A 12,498-nucleotide genomic window follows, 5' to 3' on the forward strand; every position below is an offset into this window, starting at 1 on the left:
TCCCAGTTGGTATTGCTGGAACTGTTACTAAATTACAGGGCTTTGGGTGTTTGATTGTTTATTGTTGTTGTTGTTGTTGTTGTGATTAGGTGCTCCCCACTCAGCATCTACTTACAGCCTGGACATTCTTTACTCTGGTTCTGGCATTCTAAGGAGAAGTAACCTGAACATCTTTCAGTACATTGGGAAAGCTCATCTTCACAGTAGCCAGGTAACTCATTTTCCATTAGTTTTGCTTAATAAAGTATGTAAAAAATTAGTCCAAAGTAGAATAATATATATTCTGGTGGTAACACTATAGAATGCATAAGTTATTGGTGGCTCCTGTTTTAAGTAGCTTGCGATTCCATCATCTGCGGGAGGCTGTATGGTTTATAATTCCAGAGAGAGTTTCAAGTATGAACTTGAAACCTAAGTAATTTGACTTAACAGACTTGCCAAATATCTGTTTGTCATTTCAAAGGCAAACCTATTCACAAAATTGAAATTGTGCTAATATTTTTCACTTATGTTTTAGAAAATATTATATTTTTATTCATAGATATATTCCTTAATGTTCCACGTATCTAACTCTGGAATATATTTTCCTTTTCTGGGTGTTTCTATGAAGAAGTTGATTCTCCATAATAAAAACTTTGACTCTCTAAAGAGTCTATGTTGTTCAGCACCACCAAGAGGAAAAAGAATAAAGTGTAGGCATCTGACAACTGGCTGAATTCCATCTCTTTAGTTTTATTCAAAATTTGGTTACAATCTATAAAGCCTTCCTAATTATAAACTATACTTTCTTTTTAGTTTTTATGCATATCAAATTATAACCTTCTCAATAAGCTCATTTAAGCATTAAAATTGATCCAGTACTACACAAACTTGAGTTCTTATCCATGTTATATTACTATACCCTTTGATGAGACTCTAGTCAGAATACTATGTCCTTCTGTCCTGAGGAATCACCATCTGTTTGCTGATAGGCACTTTGAAATGCCAAACACCCAGTGGTTATGCGGCTGGGTATGGGGGACAGAGAATATATAGGATTCCTGTGTATGGGAGAGATCATCTTTTCTTTCAGCTCAAGAGAGAAGTTTGGCAGGAAAGGTGTGAGTCATGGCTTAGAGTGTTCCACCCCCCTCGTAGGAGCAGCCTTACGGCTACTGTCCCAACATTTCTCCATCTCCTGTTAGGAGCTCTGCAGGACAGCTGGTCCATTATATGTGACGGTCCTGGAGGGACTAGGAGTCTTGAGGATGACACCATAAAATGGAAAGCCCATGGCCTTGGTAGACAGAAGGGGTTTGAGTTCTGCCTCTGCCATTTGAGATTTTTGGTTATCTACATCAAAAGGGATAAAAGGTTGCAAGGATTAAATGAAGAAAACGAATTCACCTTATGTTCAGGCATAGAGTTGGTTTTTTGTTTTTGTTTTGTTTTTGTTTGCCTAGCTGCTGCAGATGTCTGAATTTCTGACCCTTAGGAAAGTTCTAGCCAGAAGCTAGAAGCATCAGAAGCATCCCCATCACTTACAGAACAGTCAGGGAGCTGATGTCAGGACTGTTAGCTCAGAAGCATCCCCATCACTTACAGAACAGTCAGGGAGCTGATGTCAGAAGCATCCCCATCACTTACAGAACAGTCAGGGAGCTGATGTCAGGACTGTTATTTCCATTTTTCCCCAGGTGGTCATTGAAGCCCAAGGACTGGAAGCCTTGATTGCAGCTACTCCCGATGAGGGGGAGGAGAACCTTGACTCCTACGCCGGCATGTCAGCCATCCTCTTTGATGTTCAGCTCAGACCTGTCACTTTTTTCAACGGATACAGTGATTTGATGTCCAAAATGCTGTCAGCGTCTGGTGACCCTGTCAGTGTGGTGAAGGGACTCATTCTGCTGATAGATCATTCCCAGGTAATCCGTTTCTTCTTCAACTATTTATTTAATCCCTAATGTGTTCCAGGCACATTTGAAATGGGTGGAACCTCAGAGGACAAGGTTCCATCCATCTAGGGGTTCACATTCTAAGCACTCACCCTCTTGGTATTGCAGCCCTTCCTCCTTTTCCCCTTTGTTATAGGGAAGCAGACTTTTCTTTCACCTTTGTTAGCTGATGAAAACACATCCTCACTGTTGAGGCAAAAGAGAAAATAGTCAATATAATATGAATACAGTAATGCCATATATATTTCAATAAAACCGAAAGAAAAAAAAGAGAAAATACTAATGCTAACAGAAACAAGAAATTATAGAGAAAATAACCTAGCCCTTTTGTTGTTGATCAAAACTGTGTCTTATGAATATCACTAGCTGCAAGGAAAACTGGTAAGGGTAGTTTTTCAAAGGGCACCTTGTCACTCTGAACTAGCCTATGTTGTAGTTAAAATGAATGAAGAGAAGGACAACCAGCAGTACCTGTCATATCCCTTAATCCTCAAGGTCACATGAAAAAACAGTTCTCAAATTATATCAGAATTTTGCATTGCACGTATCCATTACAGTATTAACTCTGAGGAGATGAATTCTTTTTTTGAGAGAGAGAGCGTGTATATGCATGTGGTGTGGGGGAGGGCCAAAGGGAGAGGGAGAGAATCCTAAGCAAGCTCCAGCACACACAGCATGGAGCCCGACACGGGGCTTGATCTCACGACCCTGAGATCATGACCTGAGCTGAAATCAAGAATTGGGTGCTTAACCGACTGAGCCACCCAGGCACCCCGAAGGGGAGATGAATTCTTAATGAAAAAATCTCTGAAGAAGGCATAAGAGTGCTGAGGAAGTGATCTACATTTTAAGACACAGGAATCATGACAGTTCAACCCCATCTGTGTGTGCTCAGCTACCTATCAACAATCTCTGATGGTCAGAATTAGGCTGTAAAACTTGATGAAAACACAGTAATCTAGATCGGGCTCAGCAGACTTTTTATGTAAAGGGCAGAAAGCAAATATTTTAGACTTTGTGGACCATATGGTCTCTATTGCAATTACTCAGCTCTGCCACTCTAGAGTGAAAACAGCCCTCAGCAATATATTAACAAATGAGTGTGGCAGTGCTCCAACAAAATTGTATTTACAAAAACAGCAAGTGGGCCAGATTAGCCTGCAGGCCGTAATTTGCCAACTCCTGATCTAGATGATCTTGTAAAGTTCTTCTGTTCATTAAGAGAAGTCACCTAAGTTGTATTCTAAGGCAAAGATCATCCCGTGGCTATTAAAACATAACCCAATGTATGTGTATTTCCTATTGGAGTACTTGGCAGATTAGGGGTTACTATACCAATAAGCTGTTTGATGCTCCCTGGTTCTGCAGAGCAATCCAGTAATGCCATCCCAGCTTCAGAGGCACATACCACTCTAGGTCAAGTGCTGACATTGAAGGAAATTTTGGCAGTGGATAGGCTGTCACAGCCACCAGGGCAGATGGAATTACTCTGTGCTTACTCTCCCTCTCTCTTTTCGGCTAATTGGATTACTCTTCAGAGAAGGATGTCTGGTAAAGTCAGCTTAATAGGGAGATCCTCTTTATCCAGCAAAGAGCGTATTGTCCTGAATGGAAGCAATGGGATAATTTGTCAAAATATCAGTGTTTGAACCAAGAGACAGCTTTGAGACCAAAGGTCCAAGATCAAGGCGTCACAGTAGCTACAAATGTAAAGTATCTTGTTCCTGTAGCTCATAGGCAATAATCTAAATAAATATGCATTCTGGGTCAAACAAGGACATAAGCCTATGATCTTTATTATAATATTTCTCAGAACACTAGGAGACAAAATAGGGTTATGATTTTGTAATAGCCATGTGTGGTAAGAGAAAAGTATCCTCCTTAGAGACAGTCTGGGTATTCATTCTGTCTCCATGTATGGCTAGTAGGCCTGGGTTCCTTTTAAATCTTCAGATATAATGCTTACCATGGAAGATTAGTAGGGGAATTAAATGAGATACCAAATGTAGAGCTTTGGGGCCAGAGTAGGTCCTCAGAACTGTTAGTTCCACTTACTTTGTACCCTTAAAAATGAGAACCACTGCACTATGTGGTTTAGTCCCTTTCACAAAGAAAGAGTGGTGTGTCCCTCTACAGGGTTCAATGCTCTGTCCTTCAATGGGAGCTCAGGAAAATTCTTCTGTGACTACACCTAAGAGTTCTTCCATGGTCTCTTTGCATGAGAGAAATGGAATCGTCCCAGAGAGCCAAGGCACTCCTTAAAACCCAGACTGCAATGGAAATGCTCTCTCCCCACAAAAGGCACATTGTCTAAAATCTGTGAAATATTCTTTTCCATGGCACTTGGTGTGTTTTGATCCACCTAATGTATGGCCAGTGGGAAAGCCAAAGTCCACATCAAAAGTTTTTTTCGATTGGGTGGACTAACGAGATTATAGTTTTCAAACTGGGGAGAGAGGAGAAGATCCAAAGAAAGAAATACTTTTTTTGTTATTTTTTTAGAGAGGGAGAGAGAGTGCATGTGCACGTATGAGTGAGCAGAGGTGGGGGTAGAGGGACAGAGGGAGAGGGAGAGGGAGAGAAAGAATCTTAAGCAGGCTCCGTGCTCAGCATGGAGCTCAAGCTCATGATCCTGAGATCATGATCTGAGCTGAAATCAAGGGTCAGATGCTTGCAGGTGCCTGAGTGGCTCTGTCAGATGGGCATCTGCCTTCAGCTCGGGTCATGGTCCCAGGGTCCTGGGATCGAGCCCCACGTCAGGCTCCCTGCTCGGCCGGGAGTCTGCTTCTCCCTCTCCCTCTCCCTGCCACTCCCCCTGCTTGTACACTCTCTCTCTCTGTCAAATAAATAAAATTTTTAAAATAAAAATCTTAAAAAAATAGAGTTGGTGAGCGCTGTGAAGTGTGCAAGACTGTTGAATCACAGGTCTGTACCTCTGAAGCAAATAATACATTATATGTTAAAAAAAAAAAAGAAGAAGAAGAAGATAGCAGGAGGGGAAGAATGAAGGGGGGGAAATTGGAGTGGGAGACGAGCCATGAGAGACTATGGACTCTGAAAAACAAACTGAGGGTTCTAGAGAGGAGGGGGGTGGGGGGGATGGGTTAGCCTGGTGATGGGTATTAAAGAGGGCATGTTCTGCATGGAGCACTGGGTGTTATACGCAAACAATGAATCATGGAACACTACATCAAAAACTAATGATGTGATGTATGGTGATTAACATAACATAATAAAAAAATAAAAATAAAAAGAGTGAGAATCAAAAAAATAAAGGAAACCTATGTTATCTCTACCACCTCTCCCTCCACAAAACTTAAAATATATAATCAGCCACCCCGACACCTGTAGCTGCAGCTCTTTCTACCAACGGGTCCTGTCCCTGCGCTATAATAAAATCACCCTTTTGCACCAAAAAAAAAAAAAAAAAAAGAGTTGGACACTTAAACGACTGAGCCACTCAGGCCACCAGAAAGAAATACTTCTAAGACAGGGCACACAGTAGGGTTCATTTGGGAACAATCACTATTACAGTGCAAATGGAGAACTCAAATCTTGGTTCTGTAGTTCATAGGCATTGGTTAAAATTTGGGCATAATTATTCTGGCATTCTCAGGATAATTTGTGTTCCTTAAATATTAGTTATGATGCATGAGACAACCTTGCATCCTACTACAACCACGTTTAGTTCTAGAGTAAATGTAGCTGTAAGTATTCTTAAGGTTTTCTCCTAATGTGTCCTGAGTTCTATGTTAAGAACCTCACACTTTCATCCAAGTGTCTTTAGACTAAAAGTAGCTTCATGCCACAATGAGACTTTTTTGGTATACCTGGTTGTAAATCAAGGCCTTTAACTGAGATTTCTTGCCTTGTTTTTCAGAAAGTGGAGAGAATTCAGAGAGATCAATATGATCCTTTCTAGAAAGCAAATCATGGCATTTGTAGTTGGGGAAAGCATGGCTTGTTTGGTCTGAGTAGGGCAGTTACATAAGGAAGTTAGTCATGCTGCCAGTTACCACGAACCTAAGATCTTTGGAGGGATATCAAAATTAAGGATACTGAGCCTTTTTTTCTCCAGAGCCATTATCTTTTCCAACACTGTTCCCAGGCAATGTGACTGCAATCCAGCTGAAGAACTTTTCAGCCAACATCACCCCAGCTAACGTCCTCAGAAAACGCAAGACTTAAAGGCTAACTACTGACAAACCCATTGACTAAATACTTTAGCGAATCAGCAGTCTACTTCCAGTGATCAAGATTAGGACAATGTGTTTCCAAGCCTAGAGAAAGACTCCAACATTAGCACAACTCAAATGTTATTATCTATAGCAGGAGGTTGAACATGCCTTTGAAAAGGGGTTGACTAAATTTGCTTATTGTTATTATTACTATTATTAAATATTTTTGCTTCTAGGAGCTTCAGTTGCAATCTGGACTAAAGGCGAATATGGATGTCCAGGGTGGTCTAGCTATTGACATTTCAGGTGCAATGGAGTTTAGCCTGTGGTATCGTGAGTCTAAAACCCGGGTGAAAAATCGGTAAGCATATGTATAATATTCTATGCAATGAACTGCAGAGATATGCTTCTGGAATTGTTTAGCTCTCTGACTTTTCAAAATCTATGTTTTCTATTTGTAATTATTAAATCATAGAGTTGGAAGAAACCATGGGAAGTCATTCTCTCCATAGCTTCTCATGAGCAGGCCAGTTATCTGATCAACTCAGCCAAGAATCATCACGCTTTTAAAGACATCTGTCCACAGCCAGCTTGTCCCGTGGATGAGAAGTTCATCTTCTCTTGGTATTCCACATCAGTAATTGACAATGTTGTCAGAAAATATGACTCCAAAGCAAACTTTTTAGTTTTCCCTCTTGTTGGGATTTTTTTTTTTTTTTTTTTTAAAGATTTTAGCTGTCAGAGAGAGAGAGAGAGAGCAGAAGCAGGGGAAGCTGCAGGGAGAGGGTGAAGCAGGCTCCCTGCTGAGTAAGGAGCCCAATGCAGGCCTCAGTCCCAGGACCCTAGGATCATGACCTGAGCGGAAGGCAGCCACTTAACCAAGTGAGCCACCCAGGCGTCCCTCTTGTTGGGATTTTAAATCTTTACCCCTTTGCTATCTTCAGTGGAGAAAAATAAAAAGATGGTCACTTTTGTGTAGAATCAAAGTCTTAAATATTAAGAGTCCTTAAGTCTTTTCATTAGCATTCTTTTTTCTAAACAAAATATTCTCAGCTCCTTTAGTTTTTCTAATGTATGTGTCGAATCAAATGGACGTGTTTTATTTTGAGCATAAGACAATGTTTCTGAACCAGTGTGATAATCAGAATTATTCTTCTGTTTGTTGTGGAATCAAAGAAAAGGAAATGGAAATGCAATTGATTTTTACCTTTTTTTGATATTTAAAGATATGGTGGGGCAGAAGTGAGATAGGAGTGATAAAATTAAAGATTTGATTTCTATGAAACTGTGGCTAAAGGAATTGAGAAATCAAAAGGCAGCACATTTTAATGTGAAAGGTGACCCACAGTGTTACTAAAAGGAACCAAAGAAGAGAAATGGAACAGGCCATCAGAGGGATCAGCAGTGTAATTTAGGGCTTCTGGGTGAATCCGTGTTCTTCTTTTTTGAAGTATTTTCTAGATAGAAGTTCCCCCAAATTAAATGGAATTGAATTCTTTGCAGAAAGAAATCAACAAGAGCCACACCCAAAATTATCTGGATTTTTATTTTTATTTTTTTATTAACATATAATGTATTATTTGTTTCAGAGGTACAGATCTGTGATTCATCAGTCACAGCGCTCATCATACACAATTCACAGCGCTCACCATAGCACATACCCTCCCCAATGTCCATCACCCAGCCCCCCCATCCCTCCCACCCCCCTCCACTCCAGCAACCCTCAGTTTTTTCCTGAGATTAAGAGTCTCTAATTATCTGGATTTTTAAAAAGGACACAGTATCCCTAAGAATCTACCAGTATCCACACTGTAGCCAGTCTATCTTTAATTTTTCATTTGTTCATTTAAAAAATATCTCTTAAGCCTTTGTTGAGTGCAAGATATTAGAAGGTATGGTAAGGGATTCAGGGACTTACGCGAAACCACCTCTGACCTACTTTTACACTGACAACAACAAGAGCGGGGACTTTAATTTGCACAGCCTAACTTTGATAGTATCCGTCTATCAGAAAAGCCTGGGCATAGAACTGTTTTAACTGGGGAGGCAATTTCCCACAATTTCATTCAAAGTCTATAATTAAATTAGAGTGATCCTAGAGGTAAGCCTTCTCCTGGGATTGTTTATCCTCTTCATCATCATCCAAGCCACGTTCCCTCGTCAACGCAATCTGCCTACCCAGTTCTCTAGGCAACTATTGGGGAACCCACCATATTTGTCCTTCCTGGAGCAATGCATTGTACATGCCCCACTGTAGGAATAGTTTTTGGTGACACAATATTTTTTCAAATATCTTGGCAAACATAGACTTATGTCACTGGGGACCCTTTGGAGAAAGTAATGAAATGGAATGGAAGTAACTCCAAAGAAGCCCACAGAGATAGTTACTAAGAAAATTGTTATGAACGTCAGCTGTCTTTGTGAGTTTAGGCTTTGTTTTAAGCTAGCTCGGGTATTTCTGACTTCCTGAAAGGATCAGGTTCCAGGCACATTTTCCCCTTGGCCCTTGGTATGCCCATATCACATAGTAGTACCTGCTAGATACTTCATTCCCACATCTGGAATTGAAGGCCATGGGCAGGCGCAGGGGAAGGGCAGACCTTCACTGCCTCATCACGGGGACTAACCAGGCCCTGATTCCCAGCAGAACTCTGAGCACGTTCAGGTCACAGTAGTCTTTTACGTGGTTCCTTCCAGTTGTGAGTTCAGACCCTGTGAAATTAGAGCTATTGGTTTAGATCAGTTAAATGTGATATTAACAAGGTTTTGTGGGGTTTTTTTTTTTTTTTTTTTTTTGGCCTAAATCTTTAGGGTGGCTCTGGCAATAATTGGCAGCATCACTGTGGACTCCTCTTTTGTGAAAGCTGGCCTGGAAATCAGTACAGAAACAGAAGCAGGCCTGGAGTTTATCTCCACAGTGCAATTTTCTCAGTACCCATTCTTGGTTTGCATGCAGATGGACAAGGATGGAGTTCCGTTCAGGTAAGACCCAGTGCTCATGGAATGTTCCTGTGCAGTCCCCAGTTCACCAGAAACTTGTGACCAGTTTTGAGCATTTAGTTTTCAAAATGGTAAAAATACAGTGAAACATAAATTTCCTTTAAATAAATAAAAGAACAAATGATAAGGCTTTAAAAAAAGTCAGTTTCTAGGATACCAAGAAAATATGAAGACTAGCTCATTTTATTCTGGGGATAATACTGTATTCTAGTCCAGAAATAATTTATGAAGGTAACAAAGGGATTTGATTTACCCTAAGAGTTGCCATGTAGTTTCAGCAAAAATAGTGGACATACACTATCAGCTAACTTCACAACTATCTCCTAGACCAAAAATTCAAAACAAAACACCTGGCAATCAATTACCATGGTTTAAGAGCCCAAATTAATTCATAGTTTTTAGGTAATCATACAACAGCAACTTGATCTTGTTTAAGTTTTGGCTTAAGCTTGAGAGTTTGAGATTTTGAATTGAAAAAAAAATTTTTTTCAGTAGAATTCTTAGTGTCTCAAATACCAAATATATGATCGTTCATGTAAGCTGCCTATCACTTCTTCTACCCTACAGCTTCTCATTTACACTGTGTCCTTTGAATCTTATAATGGTTATTTATAACAATACTGTCACATGGAAGTAGAATGCTTTGGTTAGCATTGACTCTTCTATTAGTTGTAGAGGTCTCCCTGACACATTATTAACCACGAAGGCAATTGGTATATTTAAAACAGCAAGCATATCTTACATCATCTCCTTTGATAAGTAGACCAGAGTTAAGCACTTTCTTTATTGTACTGACATTTCATGATTCATACCAGGAATGTATAAATGATACCAGTACAAATAGGAGTAGGTTATATTTTTACAGAATGAAAGATAGTGGATTATAATCAGAATATTAAGCTGTTGTTAACTTATATTAACTTATGTTTAGAATAAACCTCCATTAATGAATTAAAAAAAAATCAACATTTCAGTGGTCAAAATGCAGTGACCACCAAGCCAGGCTCATGGCTAACTGGTTTCTTTCCACATTCCACTTGGCCCAGAGCCCTAGGAATGTTTGTCTGTCAGCATTCTCAGCCTAAATCCAATTGGACTTGCTACTTACTCAAAAGGGGAGTGCTCCCAAGGTGGGGCTCCTGGAATGATGGGTGGGAGACATAGCAAGGCCTGCAAAGTTTAACAGCATCTCCAAAAAGCTGAGAGGAATTTCGTCCTTCATTCTAGAAAAATGTATGGCAGGACTCCTATATTCTAGGCATTCAAAGTATATCTGTTGCTGTAGAAATAAATGGGAAGAAAACAATGACCCCATTCATGGGAATGGAAGTTGGCACTCCCATCCTTTCTCAAATTGCTTTGAAACAGAAGCTTCAAGCGTACACGCAGTCAGTAGCTTGGCTCTGAGGGCTGTGGGTCCCTTTAATATGTGTGTAATTTTGTTATTTTTGCTGTCATTATGCAGGCAATTTGAGACCAAGTATGAAAGGCTGTCCACAGGCAGAGGTTACATCTCTCGGAGAAGAAAAGAAAGCCTCATAGCGGGATCTGAATTTCCACTCCACCAAGAGAACTCTGACATGTGCAAGGTGGTGTTTGCCCCTGAGCCCGAGAGTAGTTCTGGCGGTTGGTTTTGAAACTGATTGGTGAGGTTTCACTTGGATCTGTCTTCCGAGAAGGGATACGATGTGACATGCCTATATACTTGCTCTCTGAGAGCACAGTGTTTACATATATATCCGTATTTAAGATTTTTGTAAAAAGCTCTGAAAAACCTCAAATGATTAAATTTGGGCCAATTCCATATGCTACCGATAGTGTCATCTTGAGCCAACATATGTGACACTTCCAGCAACATTCCTGGTTTTGGTACCTCTGTCAAATCCCATTTGGTACAGTGAGAAGAGTGTTGTTCTGAGAAGAAATAATTGTCTGTAAAACACAAAACAAAACACACATACCCTCAGGAGAACCCAATTTTGTTTCAACGATTTTCAATCAGTGTGTAGGAAGCCCCCCATAGGACCTTATTGCATGGCTTGCTTCTACCAAATATGTTGCCCAATCAGGGGAAAAAAAAACAGACCCCTTGAGGGGAGGGGATAAGACTTTTTAAAGACTTTTGTCACAGCTTCAAGAGTGGATATTTATCTCGTTTATCATGAGTTTTACTAAGCATTGAGGTAGAAGGCACACAGAATTAAAGCACAGCATCATCTTTCTGCTGACCACAGGGTCAGATTGCTAGAAGAAAGCCATTTCACCCTCTGCCTTCTGCCCTGCGAGAACATTGAACTTAGCACGTAAGAGTTAGAAATACAAACTTCAGAAATTCCATTTGATTTTGCCTGTGCTGTGTCTCTTTGAGACTGTAATGTGGAACACTGTCCTTTATAAGGGACATTTCATATGTTCATTATTTTTTCTTTCATTCAAGCGTTTTGTGGTGGATGTTCTAGTCTGTTTGACTACAGTCTGTTCAAAAACCAGAATGGCCAAGACAATTTAATACTGCTTTTAGAAACTGATGGATTTGGACTTCTAAAATATGAAATCAAGAAAAGATCGTCTTTATTTGTACAAATTAAAAGAGCCTTGTTAAACGTTTTCAAATACCTATTAATAAACCAGATGTATGTGTTTATGGTGATAAGCTCAAAACAGATAACAGGTGCTCATTTGTCCATTAAGTACACACACACACACAATGGAAGTTTAGCTAGCCCACCACTGGTTGTAAATTTTAAATGATGTGTGATGAAATAAATATATGGACATCCTATTGAGTTGTCTTTGTCTTCCATTACTTTGAACACCACATTTCTCTGTTTCTGCCACTTTCTGAGCTCAGCCACATACACGATTAGGCCTCTGCCACCCTATAGGACAGGCTGGATTCTCTAATAGGAGGTCAGAGCCCTGTGGAATATGAACCACAGATTACCAGCAGTCAGAACCTCTTCAGTACCTGTAAACTTGAAAACGAGCTCTAATTCCAGTTTTCATAAGGCTCTGGGCTGGCACCTTTATTGTGATGTTACTGAGAAGAGAGACAGGGATCAAAAACTGAAGGGGGGTGGATTGTCATGGGTGGTGGCATTGGCCTTGGAAGAAGTACTCTGTAAAGCTACCCATGCTACAGCAAAAGCAAGTTGACCTCAGGCACTAAGCCAAAGATGTTATGGGCCAAGAAACCTCAGCCATGTGATGCTTAACACATCACAACTGCTTCTGTAAAATGCAAAATAGTAATTTACTCAAGAGTGATGAATGTGGCATCCTGGACATTAGTATTATGCTACTTCCCAACAGCTTGTGTGCCTGGCCCAGTCAAACATTGCTGCCCATTTGGAGAATGGGTAGCACTTAGCAACTCTAGCTTGCTC

The 12,498-nt window shown here is 40.3% G+C and overlaps 1 protein-coding gene across 2 annotated transcripts in view; it reads left to right on the top strand.

Annotated features, from left to right (window-relative positions):
• Nucleotides 1-11,888, top strand: part of LOC113924669 (microsomal triglyceride transfer protein) — a 59,797-nt gene extending 47,909 nt beyond the window's left edge. For both annotated transcript variants that reach the window (XM_027598761.1, XM_027598762.1), the window contains 5 exons: nt 90-211; nt 1,677-1,904; nt 6,349-6,473; nt 8,924-9,094; nt 10,578-11,888. In XM_027598761.1, the coding sequence (XP_027454562.1) occupies nt 90-211; nt 1,677-1,904; nt 6,349-6,473; nt 8,924-9,094; nt 10,578-10,749 (818 nt within the window). In that variant the 3' untranslated portion in view covers nt 10,750-11,888. The remainder of the gene's footprint in view (nt 1-89; nt 212-1,676; nt 1,905-6,348; nt 6,474-8,923; nt 9,095-10,577) is intronic.
• Nucleotides 11,889-12,498: the final 610 nt, after the last annotated feature.

Source organism: Zalophus californianus, chromosome 2 (genome assembly GCF_009762305.2).
Source record: "Zalophus californianus isolate mZalCal1 chromosome 2, mZalCal1.pri.v2, whole genome shotgun sequence".
Taxonomy (NCBI): domain Eukaryota; kingdom Metazoa; phylum Chordata; class Mammalia; order Carnivora; family Otariidae; genus Zalophus; species Zalophus californianus.